This window comes from Aquila chrysaetos, chromosome 1, assembly GCF_900496995.4.
Source record: "Aquila chrysaetos chrysaetos chromosome 1, bAquChr1.4, whole genome shotgun sequence".
Taxonomy (NCBI): Eukaryota; Metazoa; Chordata; class Aves; order Accipitriformes; family Accipitridae; genus Aquila; species Aquila chrysaetos.
In genome coordinates, this window is record NC_044004.1 from 82,556,214 (window position 1) to 82,579,251 (window position 23,038).

The 23,038-nt window shown below is 48.5% G+C and overlaps 4 protein-coding genes across 7 annotated transcripts in view; 1 reads left to right on the forward strand and 3 right to left on the reverse strand.

Annotated features, from left to right (window-relative positions):
- The window catches only part of CNOT6L (CCR4-NOT transcription complex subunit 6 like), a 37,905-nt gene extending 23,391 nt beyond the window's left edge, over nucleotides 1–14,514 (forward strand). For all 4 annotated transcript variants that reach the window (XM_030028682.2, XM_041122691.1, XM_030028672.2 and 1 more), the window contains 6 exons: nucleotides 1,800–1,957; nucleotides 2,993–3,147; nucleotides 4,583–4,734; nucleotides 5,901–6,125; nucleotides 6,815–7,017; nucleotides 7,388–14,514. In XM_030028682.2, the coding sequence (XP_029884542.1) occupies nucleotides 1,800–1,957; nucleotides 2,993–3,147; nucleotides 4,583–4,734; nucleotides 5,901–6,125; nucleotides 6,815–7,017; nucleotides 7,388–7,600 (1,106 nt within the window). In that variant the 3' untranslated portion in view covers nucleotides 7,601–14,514. The remainder of the gene's footprint in view (nucleotides 1–1,799; nucleotides 1,958–2,992; nucleotides 3,148–4,582; nucleotides 4,735–5,900; nucleotides 6,126–6,814; nucleotides 7,018–7,387) is intronic.
- A 794-nt stretch (nucleotides 14,515–15,308) lies between these two features.
- Nucleotides 15,309–16,879, reverse strand: LOC115345866 (C-X-C motif chemokine 2-like). Its single transcript, XM_030025359.2, has 4 exons — nucleotides 16,810–16,879; nucleotides 16,134–16,269; nucleotides 15,702–15,785; nucleotides 15,309–15,575 (listed from the first exon to the last, which is right to left on the reverse strand). Exons 1-4 carry the CDS (start codon nucleotides 16,871–16,873, stop codon nucleotides 15,458–15,460), a joined length of 402 nt encoding a protein of 133 aa, XP_029881219.1. The 5' UTR covers nucleotides 16,874–16,879; the 3' UTR covers nucleotides 15,309–15,457.
- Nucleotides 16,880–17,346: 467 nt separating this feature from the next.
- Nucleotides 17,347–18,378, reverse strand: LOC115342805 (alveolar macrophage chemotactic factor-like). Its single transcript, XM_030017822.2, has 4 exons — nucleotides 18,307–18,378; nucleotides 17,933–18,062; nucleotides 17,669–17,752; nucleotides 17,347–17,528 (listed from the first exon to the last, which is right to left on the reverse strand). Exons 1-4 carry the CDS (start codon nucleotides 18,368–18,370, stop codon nucleotides 17,462–17,464), a joined length of 345 nt encoding a protein of 114 aa, XP_029873682.1. The 5' UTR covers nucleotides 18,371–18,378; the 3' UTR covers nucleotides 17,347–17,461.
- Nucleotides 18,379–19,476: 1,098 nt separating this feature from the next.
- Nucleotides 19,477–21,909, reverse strand: LOC115344046 (C-X-C motif chemokine 6-like). The gene is made up of 5 exons (XM_030020839.2): nucleotides 21,838–21,909; nucleotides 21,609–21,771; nucleotides 21,270–21,399; nucleotides 20,429–20,512; nucleotides 19,477–19,880 (listed from the first exon to the last, which is right to left on the reverse strand). Exons 1-5 carry the CDS (start codon nucleotides 21,907–21,909, stop codon nucleotides 19,868–19,870), a joined length of 462 nt encoding a protein of 153 aa, XP_029876699.1. The 3' UTR covers nucleotides 19,477–19,867.
- Nucleotides 21,910–23,038: the final 1,129 nt, after the last annotated feature.

Sequence of the window (23,038 nt, forward strand, 5' to 3'; positions counted from 1 at the left end):
TCCCTGTTAGGCTTTTTCGTAACTGTTCCAGCCACTGATGCTCAAGCAGAAGAGCTTTTTTTGAAAAATTCAGTTCTCAGAAATAGTAAGAACTGTAAAATAACTGTATACAAGTGCCGTGTCTGCACACAGGCTGACTAAACGGAGACTTTGAGAAGTTGCTATCTGCAAGTAAACACGTGGAGTGCCTGGTACTGAAGTTAGTTTAATGCCCTCTATTGTTGCTTTTGGTAAAGTGCAAGAGGCAGCATGTCTTCAGGCTGTCTAAATCCAGTGGCCCTTCTTCCCCTGTGCATCCTGAATATAGCCCTCAAAAAGCATCAGTGAGCTTGTATAAAGAAGAAAAATGCTAATATTGTTGTTGCAGAAGATCAGATTAATAACCAGCAAGAATAATGTGGCAGTCCTCTGTACTTTTTCTTTTTAGAAACGTGACGATGGCAGGTCTTCAAAACTTAACTCGGTCGTGTGTTACGCAGGCTAATGTTGCAGTTAAGCTCATCTGTCACCTTTTTTATATTAAAGAACAACAAACCAGAAAAAAAAATAGGAAGAAATGGAAAATGCCAAAAGTCCTGTAAGCCACCACAACATTAAGTTCTGCATTTCTGTTTCAAATTCCCTTACAAATCAGTATCTCAGTGGAGTTTTATGGACTTTGGTTTTATTTTTTAAATCAAACTTCCTGAGCAGAAACAGAATTCAGAAGTCATTAGAAAGCATAGCGTTAGGCAAGTGAGCTGTGCAATATTTCATGGTTAAAACTGTAACAAGCCAATTGGTTGTTATTGTAAAATTGAAACAACCGAGCAGTGGAAATCTCTGACTACAAGTATAAACAAATACAGCTGTGGGGTAGCCTCATAGTAAAACCTCAATTCTTTCCCTGCAAATATGAGCAGGTTTTTCCAGTGGCACAGTGCTAGGATGTTGCATTTACCTATCTTTTTTTCTTGGTGTAAAATCTAAGGGAGTTGAGAAGTTTGTGTGTGAAGGATGTGTGTTTCAAGTTGAATGATCAGATAAGCTGCATGCTGACTTCTTTCTCGTTTTTCTGAAATGCGACCAAATAATGTATTAGGTGCTTGCTAATTTATGACTTAATTTCTTCTTCTTTTCCTTGCCCTCACCCAGACCTCTCTCCCACTTAGCCTTGATAGACACAGCTACAACTGTATACAACTTAGAAATGTTGGTACAGGTGCTAGGAAAATTGTACAAATGTTTTGGAATCAGACTGCCTTAAAATGAAGCGTTCTAAATCAGCATTTCTCTCTAATGCTGTGGTATCATGACATAGTAACAGCTTCTTTAGCAGTTTGCCTTTCCTTTTGCTTTAGAACTGTACAGGTCACTAAGTTGCTGTATCAAGGCACCTCATGCAATAAATGCTGGGTTTTGACTCTGTCACTGAAATAGCTGCTCCTTTCCCTCTCCTTACCAAAGAGAGAGACTGTTCCTAATTGTTGCCAACCCCTAAATCTCCTCCAGCCCCAAAGGTAATAAAGAATTGACTGCAGAATAGGATTGCATTGCTTTGTGACACACATGATGCCCTCTCGTTTTGGTAGTAATGCTGATTTTTTTTCAGGAAGAGTTTAGCCTTACGTGGTAACTGCTGGCTCAGCAGGGCCTTTTTAACTCCTGCTCATGAAACGCTAGTGGAATAAGCCCACTGACTTGTGTTCAGTAGGCCCTCCAGAATAGACCATGTAAGGTTCAGTATTTTGGCTTGAATAAGTTCAGCATTTGTAATCTTCAGAGGTTGATAACCTTGCCCTTTCTTTCTTTCCTTCCAGCTTCATTCACAGTTATGTGTTACAATGTGTTGTGTGATAAATATGCCACCCGGCAGCTCTATGGCTACTGCCCATCTTGGGCACTCAATTGGGAGTATAGAAAAAAGGGAATCATGGAAGAAATTGTCAACTGTGATGCAGATATCATTAGTCTTCAGGTAATTGGAAAATAACTGTATTTTTCATCAGAAACAGAAAACCTTAACTTCTACCTTTAGAATGAAACGCTCCCTTGAGAATACCATGTTCGCCTGCTTGCTAACAAATTCTGGGGCTTACTGGTACAAGCTGTGTGCACAGCAACTTGTTTACACATTGGCTTGTGTTTTACGAAATGAGACAAAGCGAGTGAGATAAAATTAGCTAAATTAGTAGGTGATTTGCGTTGGAAGATCTGGGTCTTTTACCCCTCAGATAAACATCCTAAATATTCTCCCTCTGGGTGTATGGGGTTAACGGCAGGAGGGGAGAATGTAGAATGCTATATCCCCAAATGCCACTGTTCCTAGTCCATTCCTGCTTGGTACAGAAGTTAAAGTCTCAAAAATACACTCATTGGCCAACAAGGAGACTCTCATGGTCAAAGTTAAATATCAATTGTCATTGGTACATGTATCCTGCTGTGTTATTATTTATTGCTGATGTTTAGAACAGTTGAACGCTTCTGCCTTTAAACTGATCTTTCGGTTTTTAAGCAAGTTTTGGTAAGCAAAAATCTTGCACAAGAAGAGAGTCGTTACTTTGGTCTGAAAACCTCGAGATCAATATCTGAAATCCTCTTGGAGTCCAAATATTACTACAGAGAAAATGTATTGTTACAGAACAGCGAGAGACCCTTGTGCAAAAGAGCTCTCCGGATTAAATACTAATTGCTGCTGGATATCTGTCGACCTCTCAGAAGTTTTAACCTAGGACTGTATCTGCATTCAGATGTCAAAAATATCAGGTGTAATCTATTGCTATACAAAATACACCTGTCACTTTCCCTTTTGGGGGGATTCCAGGATATCCAGGAATGCAAATCTGTTTCCAGCAGGCCGTTAATCTAGGAAGTGACATGATTTGTGCAAACAGAAGCTTTTCACTTTGGTGAGAGCTGTTGACTGCAAGCCAAGGCAGGCCCAAGTTGCTGTACAGCGATAGGAAGGGTTTACTTGACTTTGTTAGCCTAAGGCATTTGTGTTCAATTCCAGGAAGTGGAAACAGAGCAATACTTCACCCTTTTTCTGCCAGCCTTGAAAGAACGAGGATACGATGGATTCTTTTCTCCCAAGTCACGTGCCAAAATCATGTCTGAGCAGGAGAAGAAGCATGTGGATGGCTGTGCAATATTCTTCAAAACTGAAAAGTAAGGGGCAGAAGCAGCTTTTTAAAAATACATTCAAACCAGCTTGATTTAGGTCTGAAAGCTTTCGTCTCTCAGGGTGCATGGTAACCAAAGTACTGTGCTGTAAAACAAAAGATAAAGTTCACTACAAAGAATGATCCTCCCTTCCTGTTTGCTGCTCTATTTGCAACACAGTCCCTCCATTCCTTTCAGACTATGAACAAAGGTATTTCTTCAGAAACATGGAAGTTGCAGGAGAGCGAGTATGAGTGAAAACTTATGTGCTTCGTGTGCGCATTTTTTGGCAGATCTAATAAATAGCTCATCTTCTCTACACACTTTTGCCTTGCTTGATGGAAGTTTCACCCCTCTAAGATTAAAGATCTATAAGCTGTGCTGGCTTAATCTTCAGGTATTAAAAGATGTATTGCTGCCAAAGGATCACAGAATTTTCTCTGCTTTCATTAATCGAATTTATGTATAAATTACATAATTGAATACCTGATCCAAAAAAGTTCTGCTACACTAAAAGCATCAAACTATTGGGAAGGGAGGAGACGTGCTGGCATTCACACTTCTCATCTGTGTAAACTGCTCACAGGTTGTACCACACCGAGTATGCCTCCGAATACTCCCTCTCAACAGTTTTCAGTCATTAAAATGGAAGTTTCGCAAAGCCTTAGCTCCCTTTCAGAGTTTTCACTGCTTACAGAAACAAAATTCGGCCTTTCAGATCATGTATAAAAACAACTCGATTGATTTTGAATAGAGGAGGTCTGTGAAAACAAACAACTGGTGTTTTTCAAACCTTGAAACTAACAAGGGTATATAGAGAACTGGTTATTATGCCGTGGCTCTCACAGGTGAAAACAGAAGACTAATAATACTCTTTTTTAATTTTCTTGGAGCACAAAACAAAACCAAACCCCTTTCAGTAGCCTTCAGTTTTTCCTGAAGCAAGGCATCTTTGGGCATCCTAAGGCTGGAGAGGAATGAAAAACCAATTTCATTAAACTAATGGTGGTAGCTACTAGTTTGTAAGAAGCTGGTTTTTAATAATGCATTTGCCCAAAGTAAAAGGCAAGCCTTTTATTACCATCTCATCTTAATTTTTTGCCTAGAACACTCCTGAAGAGTTGCGATAACCTCTGAGCGTTGCTCTGAATAGTCCTCTCAGAATGCTACGCTGAAACAAGTAAACACATCCTAAACCCCAGGTATCTCATATCCCCTGAGAGTATCTCACTTGCCAGACCGAGAGCTCTATCCTGACTAGGGCAATATTTCTTAGAACTTTTTTTACTTTTATAAAGCAAGAGGACAAAAGAAACATGCCTCACCCTGTCCTGCAGGCTCTCCCCTCGGACGTGGTAGACCGGAGTGCAGATAGAAACCATGGCTTTTCACGTAGCTGTACATCACACGTGTTCACACATGATTCTCTTTGTTTAATCAGATTTACACTGGTGCAGAAGCATACAGTGGAGTTCAACCAGGTGGCGATGGCTAACTCTGAAGGTTCAGAAGCTATGTTAAACAGAGTGATGACGAAGGACAACATCGGAGTTGCCGTGGTGTTAGAGGTGCACAAAGAATTATTTGGAGCAAGTGAGTACGACTGTGGTTCTCTCATTGATTATTCAGTTCCACGTAAAGGCATGAGTTATTCCGAGGTAATACAGCTTTCTAGAATATTATTGCCATTGGTGGTGGTAACCAAATACTCGCAGATGAGTGAACGCTGTTCGCTGTGCTAATTTGAGAAAGGATAGCCCATCGATGGCTAAGACAGGACACAGATGACATGATTTCCTGGTCTGGTTGCACTTGCAGCCAGATGCCCAGCATTTAGCTTTCTCCTTTCAAGCTTTTGTCCCTGCTTACTTATTCTGTTAAATTCTACTTGAAGAATTAAGCTTTTCCAAGGTCACTGTGTTTACATGCATATGCTCTTACAAGTAGTTGTCAGTAGTGTTCAACTTCTATTTTCAACTGTCTTTTTTTCCCCTTGATTAAATCCTTCCATCTTCTCCCGGTGATTATATGACAGTGCTAATGTACTGATGTGCAAGAATGAGATTATCAGGTATCTTTCCATGCCACTTGATTGACTGACTGTCACATTTTCATTACGTTTGATCAGATGCAGTAGACAATTTCAACATACTTAAAATTGCCACCCTGCTCTGTCTGCGTGTCTGGTTTTTTGATTGCTTGTTGCCAGTGTACCCTTCAAAGGAGCGGAATGTCTAAATTGCAGGACTGGAAGGAGCTGCCTGTGACTTTATGCCCCATCTTTCAGAGTACTATTTCTCAGATAAATAGTAAAACCAGCTATAGCGTTTTGCAGCAGCCAGGTTCATACTGCGTTCATATAAGCAGGTTTGATTTTTTTCCCAAGGGAACAATTTGCCATACCGTGGCAGCTAAGAGTCGGGAAGCTCCCTTGTGCCTTAAATATTGAATAGTGGTGCACGGTCAAGCGATGACCACTTGAACAGTAGAGAAGGAATGCAATTTTAACAGTATCAGATTATGCTGGCTATTTCTTTCCTGTATTGGAGAGATTTAGTCACATAATATTATGTAAAAGCTGCTGATTTAGAAAGGAGTAGTGGTTCAGGTAATGCCTTTTTTCCAGCAGTGAAAGTACATCCATCTGCTGGTGTGTCTGACTTGGAGTCCTTAGTAGCTAGACCCTGAATGTTAACGGGGAAATCTGCCGTATTCACACAATCAGCCTTCTGCTGATAAAAACGCATTTGTTTATCCAGGTATGAAATCGCTTCATGTGGACAAACAGCTGCTTATTGTGGCCAATGCCCACATGCACTGGGACCCTGAATACTCGGATGTGAAACTCATTCAGACTATGATGTTTGTCTCAGAACTGAAAAATATCCTCGAGAAAGCCTCAAGCAGGCCAGGTAGCCCAACAGCAGATCCTAACTCTATCCCTCTGGTGCTGTGTGCGGATCTCAACTCACTGCCTGATTCAGGTAAGACTGGTTTTGGCTTAATTTTTAATTTACCTGTTTAGAACGTTTGAATCCTCTTTTCCTCTGAGGGCAATGGGGCGGTTTGCACTTCCCTGGGTAGCTTTGGATGAAAGCTTTCTTAGTAGCAGCTGTGTTTCAAAATCCGGCTGAAGAGAATGCAAGTCCTCCGGTTGAGTAGTCTGCTTTTTGTGGTCTGCTGTACACTCCAGAAAAGTTGGTTACGCCTACAAAGATGTAGAAAAGAACAAATAGGTCTTAAATAAATTGTTAAATAAATACCCACGCCTTGAGCAGCAATAATTAGGCAAGACGTGAATTTGAGATGGAACATGAAAACTTTCTAAGGAGACGGGTTTGCTTTGGTAATTATGACATCTGATACTGTAGTATCAGGTATATGTACGAAAGCTGTCCCTCTAGCACTCCGTCACATGCGTACTACAGTACATGTACTATGGGTTTACTGTAATCCTCAAAGGAGATCTTCAGTTCCCTGGCTCTGTGTTAGAAAGATGTGTATGGCTCAGACGTGGACGAGACAGCTGCTGTGTAGATTTCCCCTTAGATGGAAAGGTCTTTTCTAATCTCATGGTGTGTCTTACTGGTGTTTTGGGTTTTGACTCCGAGGCCAACATTCCCTGAATGTCGTAATTTAAAGCAACTCCCTGAATCCTTTCCTTTGCAAACAGGTGTAGTGGAATACTTAAGCAATGGCATAGTAGCTGACAACCACAAGGACTTCAAGGAGTTGCGTTATAACGAGTGTCTCATGAACTTCAGTGGCAATGGAAAAAACGGGGCTTCTGAAGGAAGAATTACGCATGGCTTCCAACTCAAGAGCGCCTATGAAAACAACTTGATGCCTTACACCAATTACACTTTTGATTTCAAAGTAAGCAGCGATTTTTCTGAAATGGCAGACATTGACCTGGTCTCCCCAGGATGCTGTCTTAATTCTCTGACCATTGGCTGTCTTTCCCTCTGTTCCTGTAAGTGCTTCATCACTGGTGCCTACACTCGCTGGACACTTTTCCTACCGCACACAAATCCTTGATTTGCTGGCATTTTTAAGCTGTCGACCTGGCTCTGGCCAGTGACTTAATGAGAACGGATGCAGCGCTTTGAACGCAAAACGCCACGCGCGTTTCTTACCCTAATTCCAGCGCTGTGCCTCTTCCCGTGAATTGCAGCCAGAAGCCAGTCGAGTTCAGGTTGCCAGAAGCGAGGTCTGTTCTCACTGTCGTGTTTCTCTTTCTCCCTAGGGTGTGATTGACTACATTTTCTATTCCAACACTCACATGAACGTGCTTGGTGTCCTGGGGCCTTTGGACCCTCAGTGGCTGGTTGACAACAACATCACTGGGTGTCCACACCCTCACATCCCTTCAGACCACTTCTCACTGTTAACACAACTAGAACTCCATCCTCCGCTCCTGCCTCTTGTCAACGGTGTGCACTTGCCTAACAGGAGGTAGTGGAGCCCTGCCCCTTTGAGGGCAAGGACCTGTTGTTATGGACCTGTACAGTTGTAAATCAAAGTATATAGGAGTGAAGTATGGCCAACCTTAAGCTGCTTCTTCAAGCTCCTTTCCTTATGTGTTTGATATGAGATTTTGCACATTTTGGTGCATATTGGTATCATTTGGCACTAGGGCTGGAACCAAAGTATTATTCCCTTTCCAGGTTTTTAATTTAATTTTTTTTTTTTTTAAACTGGCAAGCTTTTTCTTTTCAGTAGGAAGCTGCACTTACAAATGGACAAATGAGATTAAAAACTTGCATATTAACATATTTCAAGGTAATGCTTTTTTCCAGAACGTGGCGAAATGAGCCAACCTTTTAGGAGAAAGAAAAACAAAAATAGAAATGCTTGTTTTGTAGGAAGAATATTAGAAATCCTGTTTGTTTGAACCCAAAACGGAGACTGAACTCTGCATCCAAAATAAATTTTGCACATTAGCAAAGCACTTAATACCTGACTATAAATGATTAGCAGTGCGGCCCTGCCCCTCGTCTACCTAATATTAAAAACCAAAGATGGCTTAATATCTGTGATAAAATTTGAGGTCTAAATTCTCCTGATGTAATTTCATTTAGAATGAAATTTCCAGCGAAGCTACGTCTCACAAGACTTTGCAGGTGAGCATTTAATGCTGCGTATAGACCGCTTGCTCGAGCGACGCCACGGTGACTTTTTTTTGGAGCTCTGAAGAACTCGGTCCTTTCTGGGCGAGGTACACAGGGATCCAAGGGACCTCTGTGAAACAGAGCTGCCTCCCTGCTTTGGCAAGCCAGGGCGACACACTGTTCAGCAGCACAGTTTGGGAGCAGGACTTAGAAATGGTAAGAAATTGCATTTGAAGTGAGCCGTTGCAAGCGTTTGGGTTCCGGCTGAATAAAGGTGTTGCAAATCCATCCTAGGTTCCCTTTTCCGAAGTTCTGTTGCAAAGATGGGAAACTTGGGATTAACTGCTTAAGCGTAGGGTACAGGAAAAACCGCTGGAAATGACCTTACTTCTGTCTCCGAAAGGGCACGTGGAGTAGCTGTCGGCATGCTTTTTTCACTGGGGGAGCGAGTGGTAGCCGTAGTCATTCCTTGGATCATTTTTCCTGACCCTAGTTGCCAAATAGCCATCATACTTTTTTAATAATCTTTCTTTTCTGTTGTCGGTCAGGGTTGAATTAAAAAGCTGCTGGTTCGTTCCCAACTGTTAATGCTCTTTGGATGTGTTGGAAATCCTTTTTTTCCCTTTTTATGCTCTAGGTGGCCAGTTCAAAACCTTGTGCCTGAAGAGGCATTAAACATAATGCAATTTTCTGAAAAATTGGTTGGCTGCTTAATGTTAGAAAAAAAAATGGCACAGTGATAGGAAAAGGTTGTGTCTGTGTTTTTAAGTTTTTCTTTATTCTGCTTTTTTGCTGCTATAAGATTTTCTTGAATTTATATTTTAAACTTTTCATGCACTTTACTGTTTCTAGTCTCAAAATGTGATATTTTTAATAAATGAAAAAATTTTCCATTATGTGAATGAAATTTTTAAACAGATTGATAGCCTATATTTATGTCTCATTCGTATACTTCGAAAAGTCAAATTTAAATTGTGAAATTAGTTTTAAATACTAAGGAGCCATCTTCTGTCTTGCAAAACTGCTAAGTCAGGCTGTTCCTCCACTCTTTAATTAAACATTTCCTTTGTCGTTTTATACATAGGAGATTATCCATAGGGAAGAAAATCAATTGGACCTAGAGCAGAAACTATTCCCTGACGCTTGTTGGGGGCCGGGGAGGGGGTGGTGTGGGACAGAACGCAAAAATCGGTTTAACGAAACAACAACTCCCTTTTAAAAGAAGTGCCTAAAAAATGGAGGCGTCATCTATTGTCTACTATAAATTGGAAGTGATCGTAACTGGGTGAAATTCCTGTCCGGCAATTGCTTAGTGCAGCACCAAAAAAAAAGCCCTTTCTAAAGACGGATTTTCCTCTAGGTGCAGGTATCTCTTTTTTAATATACCTCAGCGTTCGCCACCTAGCCATTGCAGATAAATTGCGAAAGCGATTTGAGAGTATAGTACTGGAAAGTAGAATAGCATGAAAAACTTAATTTTGTGGACATTACCTTTCTGTAATCAGCTACTGTATCTTTTTTGGAGGGAGGGGTGCTCTGCTCTGGAGGTGTGCACTAACAAACCCTTGTCCTCCTTTTCCTACACGCATGTTAACTAGCAACGTGAGCAGTATTTCCTACCATACTTCACTCCCAATATTTTTTGAGATGTTTGTATAAAATGGAATTTAAAATTCACCTATGATTGTATATGAACTGCAGAGGAGCCCATTTATTAATAAAAATAAAACCCAACAACAATGTTTTGTAATATCGGGGTGGGAGAGGATGGGGATGAGGAAAAAAACCCTGGCAAACATTGTAAACTGCTTAAGTTTGACTTTCCTTTGGTTTCTAACCGATTGAAGTGTTCTGTTGCGGGAAGGTGTTAAATTGGATTTTCTCTGCTGCGAAATGCACTTCCGAACGTCCATTATGCTGTGCGATTTTTTTTTAAAAAGTTATTTTAACAGACGTTGCACAAAACCTCTGGATTTTAAAAAAAAGAGTCTTGTTGATGTTTCAGTCAATGCACATAACTGGGGACATGTTTACCCACCTTTCACATGTCTGGCTCCCTCCCTGTTTTCCTTCTGTTTTTTTTCTCCTTTCCCAGCAGGAGCAGTAAGGGGACTGCGCTTTTTTTCCAGCTGAGCAGAAACGCCACTCTCTGTAGCAATTTTCTACTCTAGGAAGAGAGGGAGCGGGGAGCAGGCAGCCTTTCAACAAACATATGCATCATCCTGATGGCAACGCTAGTTTTCTTTTGACCCAGATGGAAGCTGACGGTAGGGTGTTTGCTAGGGGAGAGGGAGTAATACGAAGGAAATTATCCCTAATCCTAAGCAGAGATGGATGGGACACCATCAGTTCTCTCCATCACTGACCCTCGGTTCCCAGCGCGTCACAGTGTCCTCACAGCCGACACTTGGAAAAAAAGCTCTAAGCCCTTTACTGCTCCTCGCTGTCTTGGTTTGCTTTCAAAAATATGGTGCCTGGTGTCAACTTCTAAGCAACAGCACTGCCTAAAGCAAGCAGAGAAAAAAAAAATCCAACACCCTTCTTCATGCAACTTTTTAAAATTCAATATGGTAAATCTGTTAGATATGGGGTTTTGTGTGTGTATATATATATAAAAAAAAAAAGAGAATTTTGTACAATGTAGCTGAATATTTTTGTTTCCTTATTTCGATGTAAGGAGCGTGAATATTTGCGTACCACACACTGAAGTCAGGTATGGCACAATGGGGTCTGAGACCAGCTTTCCTTCCCATTTGCCTGGTTAAAAGCTTTTGTCGTCCCTTTCTAGTACTTGTTGAGAAAATACTTCATTTTATGGGTAAGCTTTCTCTGTTGGAAGTCACTCCTGTTTGGTCTGCAGAAACATTCAGAAAAGGTCTCGTTAGTCCCAAGTCCTCACTGTTCTGTGTTGTATGGCCTAGAAAACCAAAATCTTTGACTCTCAACCTTTTCAGAAGCACTTGCCACTGACCTAACACAGCTTTCAAAACCTTACCGTGATCTTCAGCGTTTGGTTAATGCTGCGGATGGCTGATGGTCTCCCACCTTGCTGGCTTTGCCACAGACACTCCTAAATCCACATTCACGCTCTCGAGCTCCCAAAGGCCCACTTCACAAAGGTGCTGAGCATCTGCAGCTCCCACTTAATCCCAAATACTGCTCTTTTGGAGACCGGCTTTCCACACACAGCTTGTGAGACATCGGGTCTGAATCACGAGTGAGAATTTGAGACCTCAAAGGTTCCTATCACTTTTTTCCTCTGGGGTTGGTTTTGGTCAGGTGGTGAGGGGAAAGCCAAAAAGGCTTGTTAAAATTCAGAGTTTCTCTGTTAATTTAGAAGATGGGTTAGGGAAACACTTTTAAGGATTCCTAGACCAGGAGGTACAGTATTTACGCCTTCTTGGTAGGGAGCAGGAGCCAGAAGGGGCTGTCAGTCCTTAATATCTGAAGACCAGACTTAAACCCAGCAACACAGCAGCAGTTACTTCATTTCCACAATGCATTTTCAGCTTCTAGCATCAAAACTTTCCTTAGGCATGAAACTTGGCATAGTGGCGTGGAGTGAAAAGTCTTTTAGTCCTATGCAAACCAAATCAATAGCCTGCATTAGAAATATCACACAAATGTGATACGTACCCTCATACTGGTTTAAAAGGAAGTTAAATGGCAAATTGCAGTTGTCCTCCCCCCAGCAACCTCAGCTTTGTACGTAATTAAGATTCTTCTGTTCTTGGTTTCTGCATAGGTACTTTTCTTGTAATGGTAATGAAGATCTAAGGCCCGATTTAAACCTAAGGAAGGACCCTCTCCATTGTATGGGGAGGTGACTGATCTAAACACACCCTTATCTAGCACGCTGGTACACTAGGCAGCAGCAGGAGGTGGTTCAGCTAAAATCAGGCTGTCAACATAAAAGAGCAGTGGGTCGTTGTCCTACTTGGTCACCACAGAGGTGTGACGTTCTTCTGGGCCGTCTTCGCAACCAGAACTGCCTGGTAGGAAGCAAAGCGGCATACGAGGCTCGCTGAAGTTCATGTTGACTTCAAAAGTGATACGGTTTCGGCAGCAAGCACACGCATTGAAAAACCTCGCCTGCTTAATTTCACGTGTCCCAAAAGGAGCTGAAGCGCTTGGTCTTGGAGGGGTTTTACCCAAGGGGGCAGAGGACCTGATTTGTTAGAGACCAGAAAAGAAATGAGCCCTAGATGCAGAGAAGTTTGAGTTCTTCTGATAGATGCTGTTATTAGCTGAGTCTCTCCATCTCATGGTGAGGAGAAGCATCTTGTGGTATGCAGCGCATTAGGTTTTTTTATAAGATTACAGAAGCATAGTCACGTACCCTCCCTTTCTCACCTTTCAGTGTTGAAAGGCGACACAAACCCCGAGAGAACCTGGTGAAAACCGTTCATGTCTTAAGCCTCTATGCCAAGAGTCAGCCAAGAACTCACTTTAAAACAACCTTAGCAGAAGATTATAAGGCTCTAGATCCAGGCACAGCTCTAAGTGATAACAGTATCTTCTCCTGTGACCACTCTTTGCACTGACACCGACCACGGGTTTGCTTTTCCTCCAGGAAACGAGAGCAGGGACAAAAAACAGAGCGGATGAGACAGGCGCAGGCATTGCACCATCAGAAAAGGGGCAAAATTAACGCCTTTAAAGAACTCCTTCATCCTAAGAAAAATGATGTGGCTCTATAAATAAGAGACGATAAAGTTTGCTGGTTTGGCTATGTTCGAGGATGACGGACTGCAGGAGTACAGTTTCTTGGAGTCTATCTGAAAACAAGCATGAAGATAGAGAAATGCTGGGGTACTTTAGGGTGTTTTAAACAGCTCTGATGGCAAAGCACGCCAAGCGATGCGACTCTCTTTTTTTTTCCTTCCCCTCCTGCAACTGTACGGTGTGTTTAGCTTGCAAAATCTCTCACCGTTTGAGTGGTGAAGGTTAGAATGATCCTGGTACTTGGTCTTGTCCTCTTTGTTAAACAGTTCCGACAATTTAGGCATTTACTGAGTTTGCATTTGTCTGTATTTGTCTTTGTTCCAAAGCAAAAAAAAAACCCAACCAAAAAAAAAAAACCAACCTCATGGTGGCTTTCTTTACAAGTGATGTTACATGACTTTGGCTTGTTTTCCATTTTTAATTATTGCATCGTGTGTTTGCTTTCTGAGCAATTAAAGTGTTTTGTGTGCACTATGTTAGCTAAATATGCCCTTAATTCATAAACTCACAGGCTGGACCGGAGCAGCGGTGATGGGAGCCCGGGCTCCCCCTCCCGCCCCATTTCACGGTGGTTATTTTGGGAGGTCGGGGTTTCTTTTTAGTTGGATTTCTTTCTTGCGCGTTGCCTTTGCAACCGCAAAGTCCTGTCCCTCAGAACGTGGAAGTGCACGTGGAGAGGGGAGAAGCTGCAGTGTCACTCCCGGGCGTGCTTACGCTGAAATTTTAAGGGGGGTTTATGTCTCGTTTTATGGAAATGGTAGCTTCGCTTTAAATCGAGAGCGGGCTGGCCTCTCGGATGGGGAAAATGCTCCTTGCAGAGGCCGGAGCCGCTGCTGGCCTCCCAGCCCCGGTTTTCCCTCGCCTGCCTTGGGCCAGCTCGGCAGCACCGTCACCACCGGGGGGGGGGCGGTCCTGGGGGGCTGCCGTCCCCACCAGCCCTGACATGGGGACGGGGTAGGTCTCCCAGGCAAAAAGCTTTGCCAAGTTTGACACCAGTCCTAGGCACCGTGCTTGCAAAGAGCAGCAGCCTTCAACCGAGACCTGCGCGAAAAACCTGAGTAACTTGCTTGTTCCATGTTTCCCGTGGGAATAAATAGTAAGAAACCTTTTCTCCAGCCCTCTGATTTGCTTTTACAAAAGGATCCTTTTTTTCTCTCCCCCTGAAAGAACTCGTGTTTTGCAGAAAGTGCCATGCCATGCTGCAATTCCCTCCGTAATTATACTTTGCAATGAAAAACTCACCGAGAAAGCGAATTCCCGTCGAGTGGGGATGGTGGGGACCCAGGCAGGGGGAAGACCTGCTCCCCTGCACAGACCCGGCCTGGACAAAATAACAACGATAACCCTGAACTGTTACTTTTTTCTTGCCTTTTTAAATTTTTTTTTTTTTTTTTTTTCATTGAAACAGCCCCCCCCCAGCACTGTGGAGATGGGGTACTGCTCGCACATGATGGATAGGGCTAAATATCTGCTTGTTTCTTCCCACCTGTGTACTTTTGTTTCCTTCTGTAGGCAATAAACAGCCCTTTTGCAAACACTCTCGTCCCCTGCTGTGGTTCCTGAGAAGCACAGGGTGGGAAGGAGGGGGGACATGGGGACCGGCCGGGTGTTTCACAGCTTGCCACCGCCCTGGGACGCGCTTGTGGCATCCAGGGTGGTGGGGTGGGTGACGCAAATTTGAGTCCTTCCCTTTTGAGGGGATCCCCAGACCTCAGGCACCTACTACCGGTACGGCCAAGCCAGATTTTTTAAACGGTGATAATTTTGTGCAGGCTTGCAAGTCACACCTGCGTCGCCTCGGTCCGTGTGGCCGAGGGATGTCCCTGTGCCGTGCCCGCATCCCTGCGGGATGTGCGGATCCATCCTAGGAAATTGGGGGTCCACGGAGAGAGCCTCAGCCAGTCAACTGGGAAATTTCCCAGTATCTCCCATTGCTCCTGTGCTTGCCCAACTGGGAGCCAGCAGCGTGGGGCTGCAGAGGTCAGACCCCATCAAATTCCTGCCAACATCTCATAGCACAACCCGCTCCTCCCAGGAACCGCCAGAAAAAGGCACGAAAACTCGGGGCAGAAGAAAGGCATCGCATTAGGAAGCGCCCCGCGACAAAGCGGCCGAGGGCTTCGCGGTGCCACGGTCCGGTCTAACTCCCCCACCCCAAAAATCCCAATTTTTACACAAATCCGCGCAGAAAGAGCTGCCGCAGCCGTGCGAGGGAAGCACGTTCATCCTTTTATTGATGGCGCCCGGGACGGGCTGCCATCGCGTGCAGGAACAGCGCAGGCACCCGAAATGGAGGGTGACGCCGGGCGCCCGAGGAAAAAGCCTTTTTTTGGGGGGGGGAGCGGGGAAAGGCTCCTGCCCCCCGCCAAAACCCCAGGAGCAGAGCAAGCGCCGGTGTCGTGCCGTGAAACCCGGCGTATCTCGGCATGGAGGGGTTATATCGCTGCTGTCCCCGCGGAGAAATAAATAACCACGGCGGGTTATTTATTGTGGTACGGGGACAGAGGGAGAGATGGAGCGGGGGGTCTGCGAGGGGGCCGGCACCATCGCTCTGCTGCCCGCCGCGGCCGCGCCGCCCCTTCTTTTTTGGTGAAGTTCCTGCAGATTTTGGGGAAGGGGGGGGGGGGAGGAAAGAAACGAAAATAAAGCGGTCAGGAGAAGGGGAGCGTCCTGCCAACTCGTTTAGATACGCCGCTTGTTTTTCGCTCGCCGGGCGTCGCGTACCTCTGGGTCAGCTTGTGGATGAGCAGCTGGATCCAGGGTGCTTCGGGAGCCACGCACACCTTCTTGTTTTTCTTCAGGGTGAGGCTACAAGGTGACGAGACCCCCCCCCTCAGCCCCACGCACGCCTCTTCCCCAAAGTTTTCCTAACCGCACCGCAATCTGCAGAGAAAACCCCTCCGGTCCCCCGGCGGACTTACGAGCGCAACCCCGCAACCCTTGCCGGGAGACAGACGGGATTTTTTGGGGGTCTCGACCTCGGCTCCGTGAGCCACGCCGGGGGTAAGCCCCATTATAAACGGGCAGCGGCGTCCCGCGCAACAGAGTCCCCGCAAGATTTAGGGGCTTCGGAGAGGGCGCGAACGCCTGCGTGTTTTCGCGCTGGTGCCCGAGCGAGCGGTTTGCAGGAATCGGTCTGCAGGGCTTCCCACTTACACGATCTCCTTCCTCCTGCAGTGAATACCCGGCGGCGTAACGTCGATGGCAAGGATCAGCCCCAAGTTGATGACCTGGGCGGTCGATTTGATGCACTTGCACCTCATGTTGGTCAGCAGGCTCTCCAGCGACAGACCTGCGCCCGACAGCAGCCCACAGCCAGGTCTCGGCCCCTCCGGGGGGGGGGGGACGCAGCCGGGGATAACCCCCCCCTCCCTGCCATCCCAGTGCCACCGTCCCAGTGCCACCGTCCCGGCACCCCCGGGGGTCTTTTGCAGGGACGGGCTTGCGTTAATGGGGTTTGCAGCGGCAAGCGGCGAGGCTAGTCCCTCCCGGCACGGTCTCAAAGCTTTCCTTTCACGCGTACGGAGGGGGTTTAGCTTCAGGATTGGAAAACTTAACCAACATTTTAGGGATTAAACCCGTCGCCCACCCACCAAGCGCTCGGGTTTCACAGGGGTCTGGAAGAGAAGCCGCTTAAACCCATCAGCCAAATCCCACCTCCCGGTCCCAAGCATCCCCCCCGGGTTTAAAAGATAAACTCAAAGATGGGCAAGAGACAAATCGGAAAGCTTCGAGGAACCCATGCTCGGCCCTATCCGGGGCACCCAACGCCTCTTCCTAGGGATTTGGAGGGGGAGACGGACGGACGGACAGACACCCCGAGGTCACTCACCGTCCCCCGGCACCAAGTTGCTGAGGAGCAGGGCCAGGGCCAGCGCCGCCGCCAGCAGCCGCATCCTTGCCACCTGCCCCGACCTGCCACGGGGGGGGTTCCTTTATAACAAGCCCTCACCGGGGATTTCACAGGCTGGGAAACGCCGCGGGGCGGAGGAAAAAAAAAAAAAAGCTGCCCCGCTCTTCGACTTCCCTGCCATCGCTTCCCCCCGTTGCACGTGGCCCCCGCCACCTCCCCGCCGAAAAAGGCAGAAACCGCAGTGGCCACCTCCTAAAACATCCCGTTTGCCCCTCGTTTCGTGATGGAGAAACGCCGGTGACCCCCCCGGCTCTGCTCCCCATCCCGCGGAGGGGGGACTTGCTCCCCCGAGCACCCCCCCAAATCCCGGCACGCCGCAGGGAGGGATGCGAGTGACGGTGACCGAGGGTTGCCGCTTTTATTGGACCCGTTAGGTTGTGCCCGAAGGGGACACCCAACCCATGGCCATGGACCGGGAGGGTGGGCAAGCCGGGGGCTGGCATTTCCAAGGGCTTAAATGGCTAAAACGCAAAGGAAAAAGGAGCTCGGGGCATCACGCAGCTCCCCTCCTTGCACCGGGGCAAGGCGACAGTGGGATGGAGGGGAGGGAAGAGGGGGGGGGGGTCCAGTTTCAGGCCCCGCACATCTGGCCGTCCCGTCGGTGGCAGCTTCCTCTGTGCGGGGGCTCTTTCTTCCTCCTGCCAAAAGCAGAAGGGGAGGAGAAACGTGTGAAGACTGGTCCCCAGGGAATGCAACTGGTCCCCAGGGGATGCGGCTGGTCCCCAGGGGATGCAACTGGTCCCTCCGGGAGCGGGACGTGGAGTGGAAGGGGGCTTACAGGTTGGGGAGGTCCTGCAGGAGTTTCTTCACCCAAGGGGTGTCAGGATCCACGCAGACCCTCTCCTGGCTTTTTAGCCTTATCCTAGAAAACACGCGGGGTTTTGGCAATGTCGCTTCCCCCTCCTCCGGTGGGGCGGGGGGGGGGGGTTTGAGCGGCCAAGCCCCCCGGCGCTTCCCATAAGGAAAACCAGCGCAAAACTGAAATAATTCAGGGAGGATAGGGGGGTGGAGGGGGGTCGTACCCCCCCCGGGAGCCACTTACACCACCTCGAGGCGCCGGCAGCTGCTCCCCACCGGCCAGACCTCGATGCTGCTGTATTTCCGCGGGGAGATGAAGGCCCTGGTAGTCTTGGCACAGCGGCAGCTCAGGTTGCCGTTGGCTTCCAGAAGAGCTAAAAGGGCACACGGCCACGGCTCACGCGTCGCCCCAAAAACCCGCCGCCAACCCCAAAACCCTTTCCGGGCAACGCATCTCCCCCTCCCCCCAATACATATCCCACCGGGATGACCCCTCTTGCAAAAAAAAAAAAAACCTTCAAGCCCCGGAGACGGCAGCGGGATGCCGCCTCCGAAAACCTCAACGCCCTTTCCCCAGCGTCTCTCCATCCCCGCGCGCCGGGGCACGGGGAGCCTCACCTGCATCCCCGGGGCGGTGGGTCGCCAGCAGCACCCCCAGGAGCAGGGCTGCCCACAAAGCCATGCCGGCCCCATCCCTCGCCCCGGCAGCATCCCGTCTATTTGAGCCGGAAAATAGGAGAAGTGAAGCGGCGCAGGCGGGAGGCCCCCGGGGGTGGGAGTCGGGGTGGTTTTTCACCCGTCTCCGTTCCCTGCTGACGGCGCGCGCTGAGCTTGCGACGCCGCTGGTAAAAAGCGGCTCGGGGTTTGGTGGGAGGCCCCGGGGCTTCCTGAAAACAGCTCCGTTTTCCCCTCCCCACGAAGCCAGGTCTTGTAAATGTATCGGTCGTTTCCCCCAACGCTTTCCCCCCCACAAGCCTGGAGGTTTCTGGGGGTATTTTTCTCTTCTGCATCGTCAGATATTACTCATTTCTCCTGCAACCAGATTTTCCCCCCTGCAAGGCGCATCCCAGCCCGAGCTTTGGTGGCATTTGCTTTTGCTCTTCCCCCCCCCCCCCCGCCGTGGCCGATTATCCCTAAACTCTGCCAAGTGACCTCGCGCCCATCCCCTATATTTCCTTATTGGCTTTTACTGGTTTCAAAAGTCTTACAGCCGCCTGCAAAACCCCAGCCCCGTCACGAACGCCAGCGCTTGGATTTGGCTATATCCCCTGGCTCCCTGCCGGCAACATCGTGCCCTCAAATCAGCACCGAGGGACACAACAGGTCACATCGGGAAGGAGCTTTGCTTCCCACCGGCTGTGCCGGGGCTGCCGGACCCTTTGACGGCGGTTCGGGGCTGGGACACCCATCCCGGCTACTGTCGCTGCCTTGGACAAAACTTTCCAGCCCTTATCCCATTCCTTCACGTAAAAGGGTTTTTTGTCGTGCCTGAGATGCGCCTGGGTGCTGCCCTCGTTCCCCTACCTATAGCAGAAATACCTCACCTGACCTATATTCAAATGCACATTTTAATGCCTGCGGCATATCTGTGAAAGAGCATCAATACCAGAGTGCCAGATGCAAATGACGGTAAATTCAGCTCCAGGAAGGCTACGACAGCGGGGTTTATCAAAGCTCTGCCGCGTTTCTTCGAAGCTAGGAGATCCAGGGAAAAATACAACAGAAGAAGAAAAAAAAAAAACATCCTGAATTTTATTTGACTTGAGCTCTCAGGACGGGACACGCCACGCTGCGTAATAAAAAAACCCAGACGCACACTCCGTCGATGAGCGCTTCGCACGGAAAGAGTCGCAAAGTCGTTCCTACAGAGACGGGAGCAGCCCCCGCCAAAAAAAGGCTTCACAGCCTATGGGCAAGTAAATAAACGAAGGGTTCATATTCACGCTGATCCAGAGACCGAATGCAGTGGGGGGGGGGGGAAAAACCACCCCTACGAACCTGCCGCGGGGCTGGGGTCAGCAGCGAGCCGCCCTCCCCGCAGCGGCCGACGCCAGGGCCGGGACGTGGGGCTTTCGGGAAAAATGGAGGGGGGGAAGCGAGGGCAAAGTGAGGAGCGGCCAGGTTTGCACGCCTGCGCGTCATCTGCCGGCTCTGAGCGTCCACTTCCTTAGCAGGAAACTTATTTTTTCTTCCTGCGAAAAGCAGAAGGAGGAGAAACGTGTGAAAGCGGAGAAAAGCGGGTCCGGGGAGGAAGCTCCTGCCCCAACCGAAGGAGATCGTCGCCGTTTCCCCGGGGTGGGCATCGCTCGCGGGGACGTCTCCCGGCCGTCCCTACGCTATGCCGCAAACCCGGCCACGACGAAGAGAAGGGCGGCTTTCCCACCCGAGCATCGACGTGCTATCGCCCTCGCAATGAGCGAACCCCGCTCCTGCCATTTCCAACCTCCCACCCCCCAATAATTTTTTTTTTTTTTTTTTTTTTTCCCCCCAAAATGTTTTCAGAGGCGCGGCACCGTGCACAAGCCCGGGAGAGCGCAACCCACGGACGGCAGCATCGACGACCGAACGCTGCTTTGCACAGCGAAGTCTGACCCCTCATCGCCTCGGGAGCGGGTCCCTCGGCCCCCGGCAGCCCCCCCAAGAGCCCTCGGTCCCCGCGAGCGCTCCCCAGGACCGCAGAGGCGACGGGGTGCCGTCCGGGGCCACCCGAGCCGAAGGGTTTGTCATCAAAGCAACTTACGTGCTAGCGATACGCTTCAGCAGTTTCTTTACCCAAGGGGCGTCAGGATTCACGCACACTTTCCCTGGGGTTTTTAATTTAATTCTGAAACGCAAGGAGAGCTTGTGAGCATCACATTCCCCTTCAAAGGCAGGGATTCGAGCGGCCCGAGCTGATCTGCAAGGCTCGGCTTTCATTTACAGTGCCAGCGGATCGCAGAAAGCTGCTAGCGACAGAGGGAAACCACAGGACGGTCAGGAAAAAGCAAGACGCAACACGTTCCCGTGCAGAGCGGAGACCGTGCTTGAAGCGTGTTCAAAGACAATTTTCTCTGTAGACTTACAAATGTATCAACACCCAGCGGTTAAAGAAATCTTACACTTCTGCTTAATGCACTGCTCGAGTCAGAACAGGAGTAATGAGAGAAGGGCTTGACCCGAGATGCTGTTAGCCCTCAGGAGTGTTGCATATCGGTAGCGGAAAAATTGTTTATGGCTCATCCTGCCTTGGTGTCCGAGGACATGCTTCCTCCAAACTGCAAACACCCCCCCACCAGCACGCTCCCCACTCAGCACCAGCACGGGGAAATCATGCTTTCCCTTGCTGGAAAGGGTCATTTAGGTCCTGGGGACCTCTGGCAGGTCGGCTCGGCTGCCTTTCCTCCACCGGAGTTGCCCTGATGTTCCTCAGCCCCGAAGCGTAAGTGAGCTTGCCGGCATTTTTGAAAAGCTTTAGTTTTCAGAAAGAGAGAGGAAAAAAGCAGGGCGGTTGCAGAAGAAAAGGCGCAGCAGTGGCCCCGCTGCTCTGCGGGAGCCGGGGGAGAAAGCAGCTTTCTGCCCCACGAGCCGCCCGCAGCACTTACATGATTTCCATGCGTCTGCAGGTGCTTCCCACAGGTCTTATCTCAATGCTTTCGTATCGCTTTGGACTGATGTAGTCCGAAGTTGTCTTTACGCACCTACAGTTGAGGTTTCCGTTCACCTCCAGGATGGCTGAGAAAGAGAGAAGGTAGCAACTGAAGAGACAAACGGCGTTATTTAGAGATGCGGCAACTCCGAATCTATTAGAGAGCCAAAGAAACCGTCCCTTTCCGCGCTTTCACTAACAACGCTTTAGGGACCACGGTAAGAAACTGTTATCTGAGCCTCTACCTCGGTACCCTGCTCTCACACAGCTCCTGAAAGCTGAACCGGGTCCTAACAGAGGAAGACGGTCGCTCTCTTTCCTTGGCTACGAGAAAAACCCTGGGCTAAACGGCCAGGAGGAATCCCCGTCTCCTCCGGTCCCTTTCGGCGCAGGACGCGGGCGATGCCCGCGCACGGCGAGGACCACGGCAGGCTGGGAGCTGACAGCCGTGGGTATCTCTGCAAAGATGTCAGAAGCTCACCTGCGTGGGCTGAGTGGGACATCATCATCATCATCATCATCATCATAAGCAGCAGCAGCAGCCGCCGCCACGGGAGCACGGGGGGTCCTGTCCCCATCCCAGCCGGCGCTCGCATCCTCGCAGCAGGCTCAGCCCCCAGAGCAGGTCTGAGGAACCCGGGTGAAGAAACACCCCTATTTATTTGGGAGGGTCACGCTCTGACACACGCGGCAAGATTCAAACTTCAGCAGTCACATCTGACCAGCGGACCGTGAAGAGGTGACGTAATTTCTCGGATGCTCCCCGCAGCCGTGTCAGAAACTGAATTTACGATATTATCGATTAAAACCAGCCCTTGGAATCGAGTGCATGTTTGGATTCCCCGCGGAATCTTCCCCACACCCTCTTTCTCATTAGCTGCGTCTGTACAACCACCGCCTTTTGTTCCCTTCAGCATTTACCCCTCAACCGCAAAAAGAGTCCAGCATAAAATCGGAGCGCAAACCCCGGGTAAGCAGGGGTTTTTTAATGCACTCAGATATTTACATATTTCTTTCTTAGGGCTATAATTCCCCCACGCTATTTTTGCTATCTCTTACATCAGCAAAAATGCCTAGCACCGTACCGGGGAAAAATAATCAAGATCTCTGCTATACGTTTCCACTCAGGGCCTTCAAATCTAGCACTTTGCTGTACGAGTAAAACACCCAGGAAATGCAAGAGATGACTGGTACCGTAGCATCAGCAAAAAGCAAGCTTTTCCCACATCTCTGCACATTTGTGACTAAGTGCTGATGCGCCCATTTATCAGCAGCGACTTTCTGGGTACCAGCGGCCTGCGAGCGAAGCACAGATGGATGCCAGAGAACGGCAGCAGGAAAAGCAGCGGAGCTGGGATGGACTCGGGGATTTGCGAGGGTGAGACCCGAGCTCTCCCTTTGCGGCGCTGGGACTGGAGGGAGAGGGGCTACAGCCCCGCCGTTTCCCTTGCGAACATCTCTCTACCTTATGTCCAGAGCGCCCTTCGATAACGCAGGGATTAAATCCCCATTTGGATGCGCAAGGAGCCGTGGGGCGGCACCAGGGGTAGCTTCAGGGGTGTCCCTATTTGGCCCCATTTAGTAGCCCATTACAGCACTCCAGACCTGAAATAGTCTGGGCTTAGTTAGACGCGTCCCGCCTGCCTACCGTTTCAGGAAAAGCAGCTTTTATTACGTTACCAGCTCAGAGGCGCAGTGCGCTCTGCGCTCCGTGAGCCAGTTCTC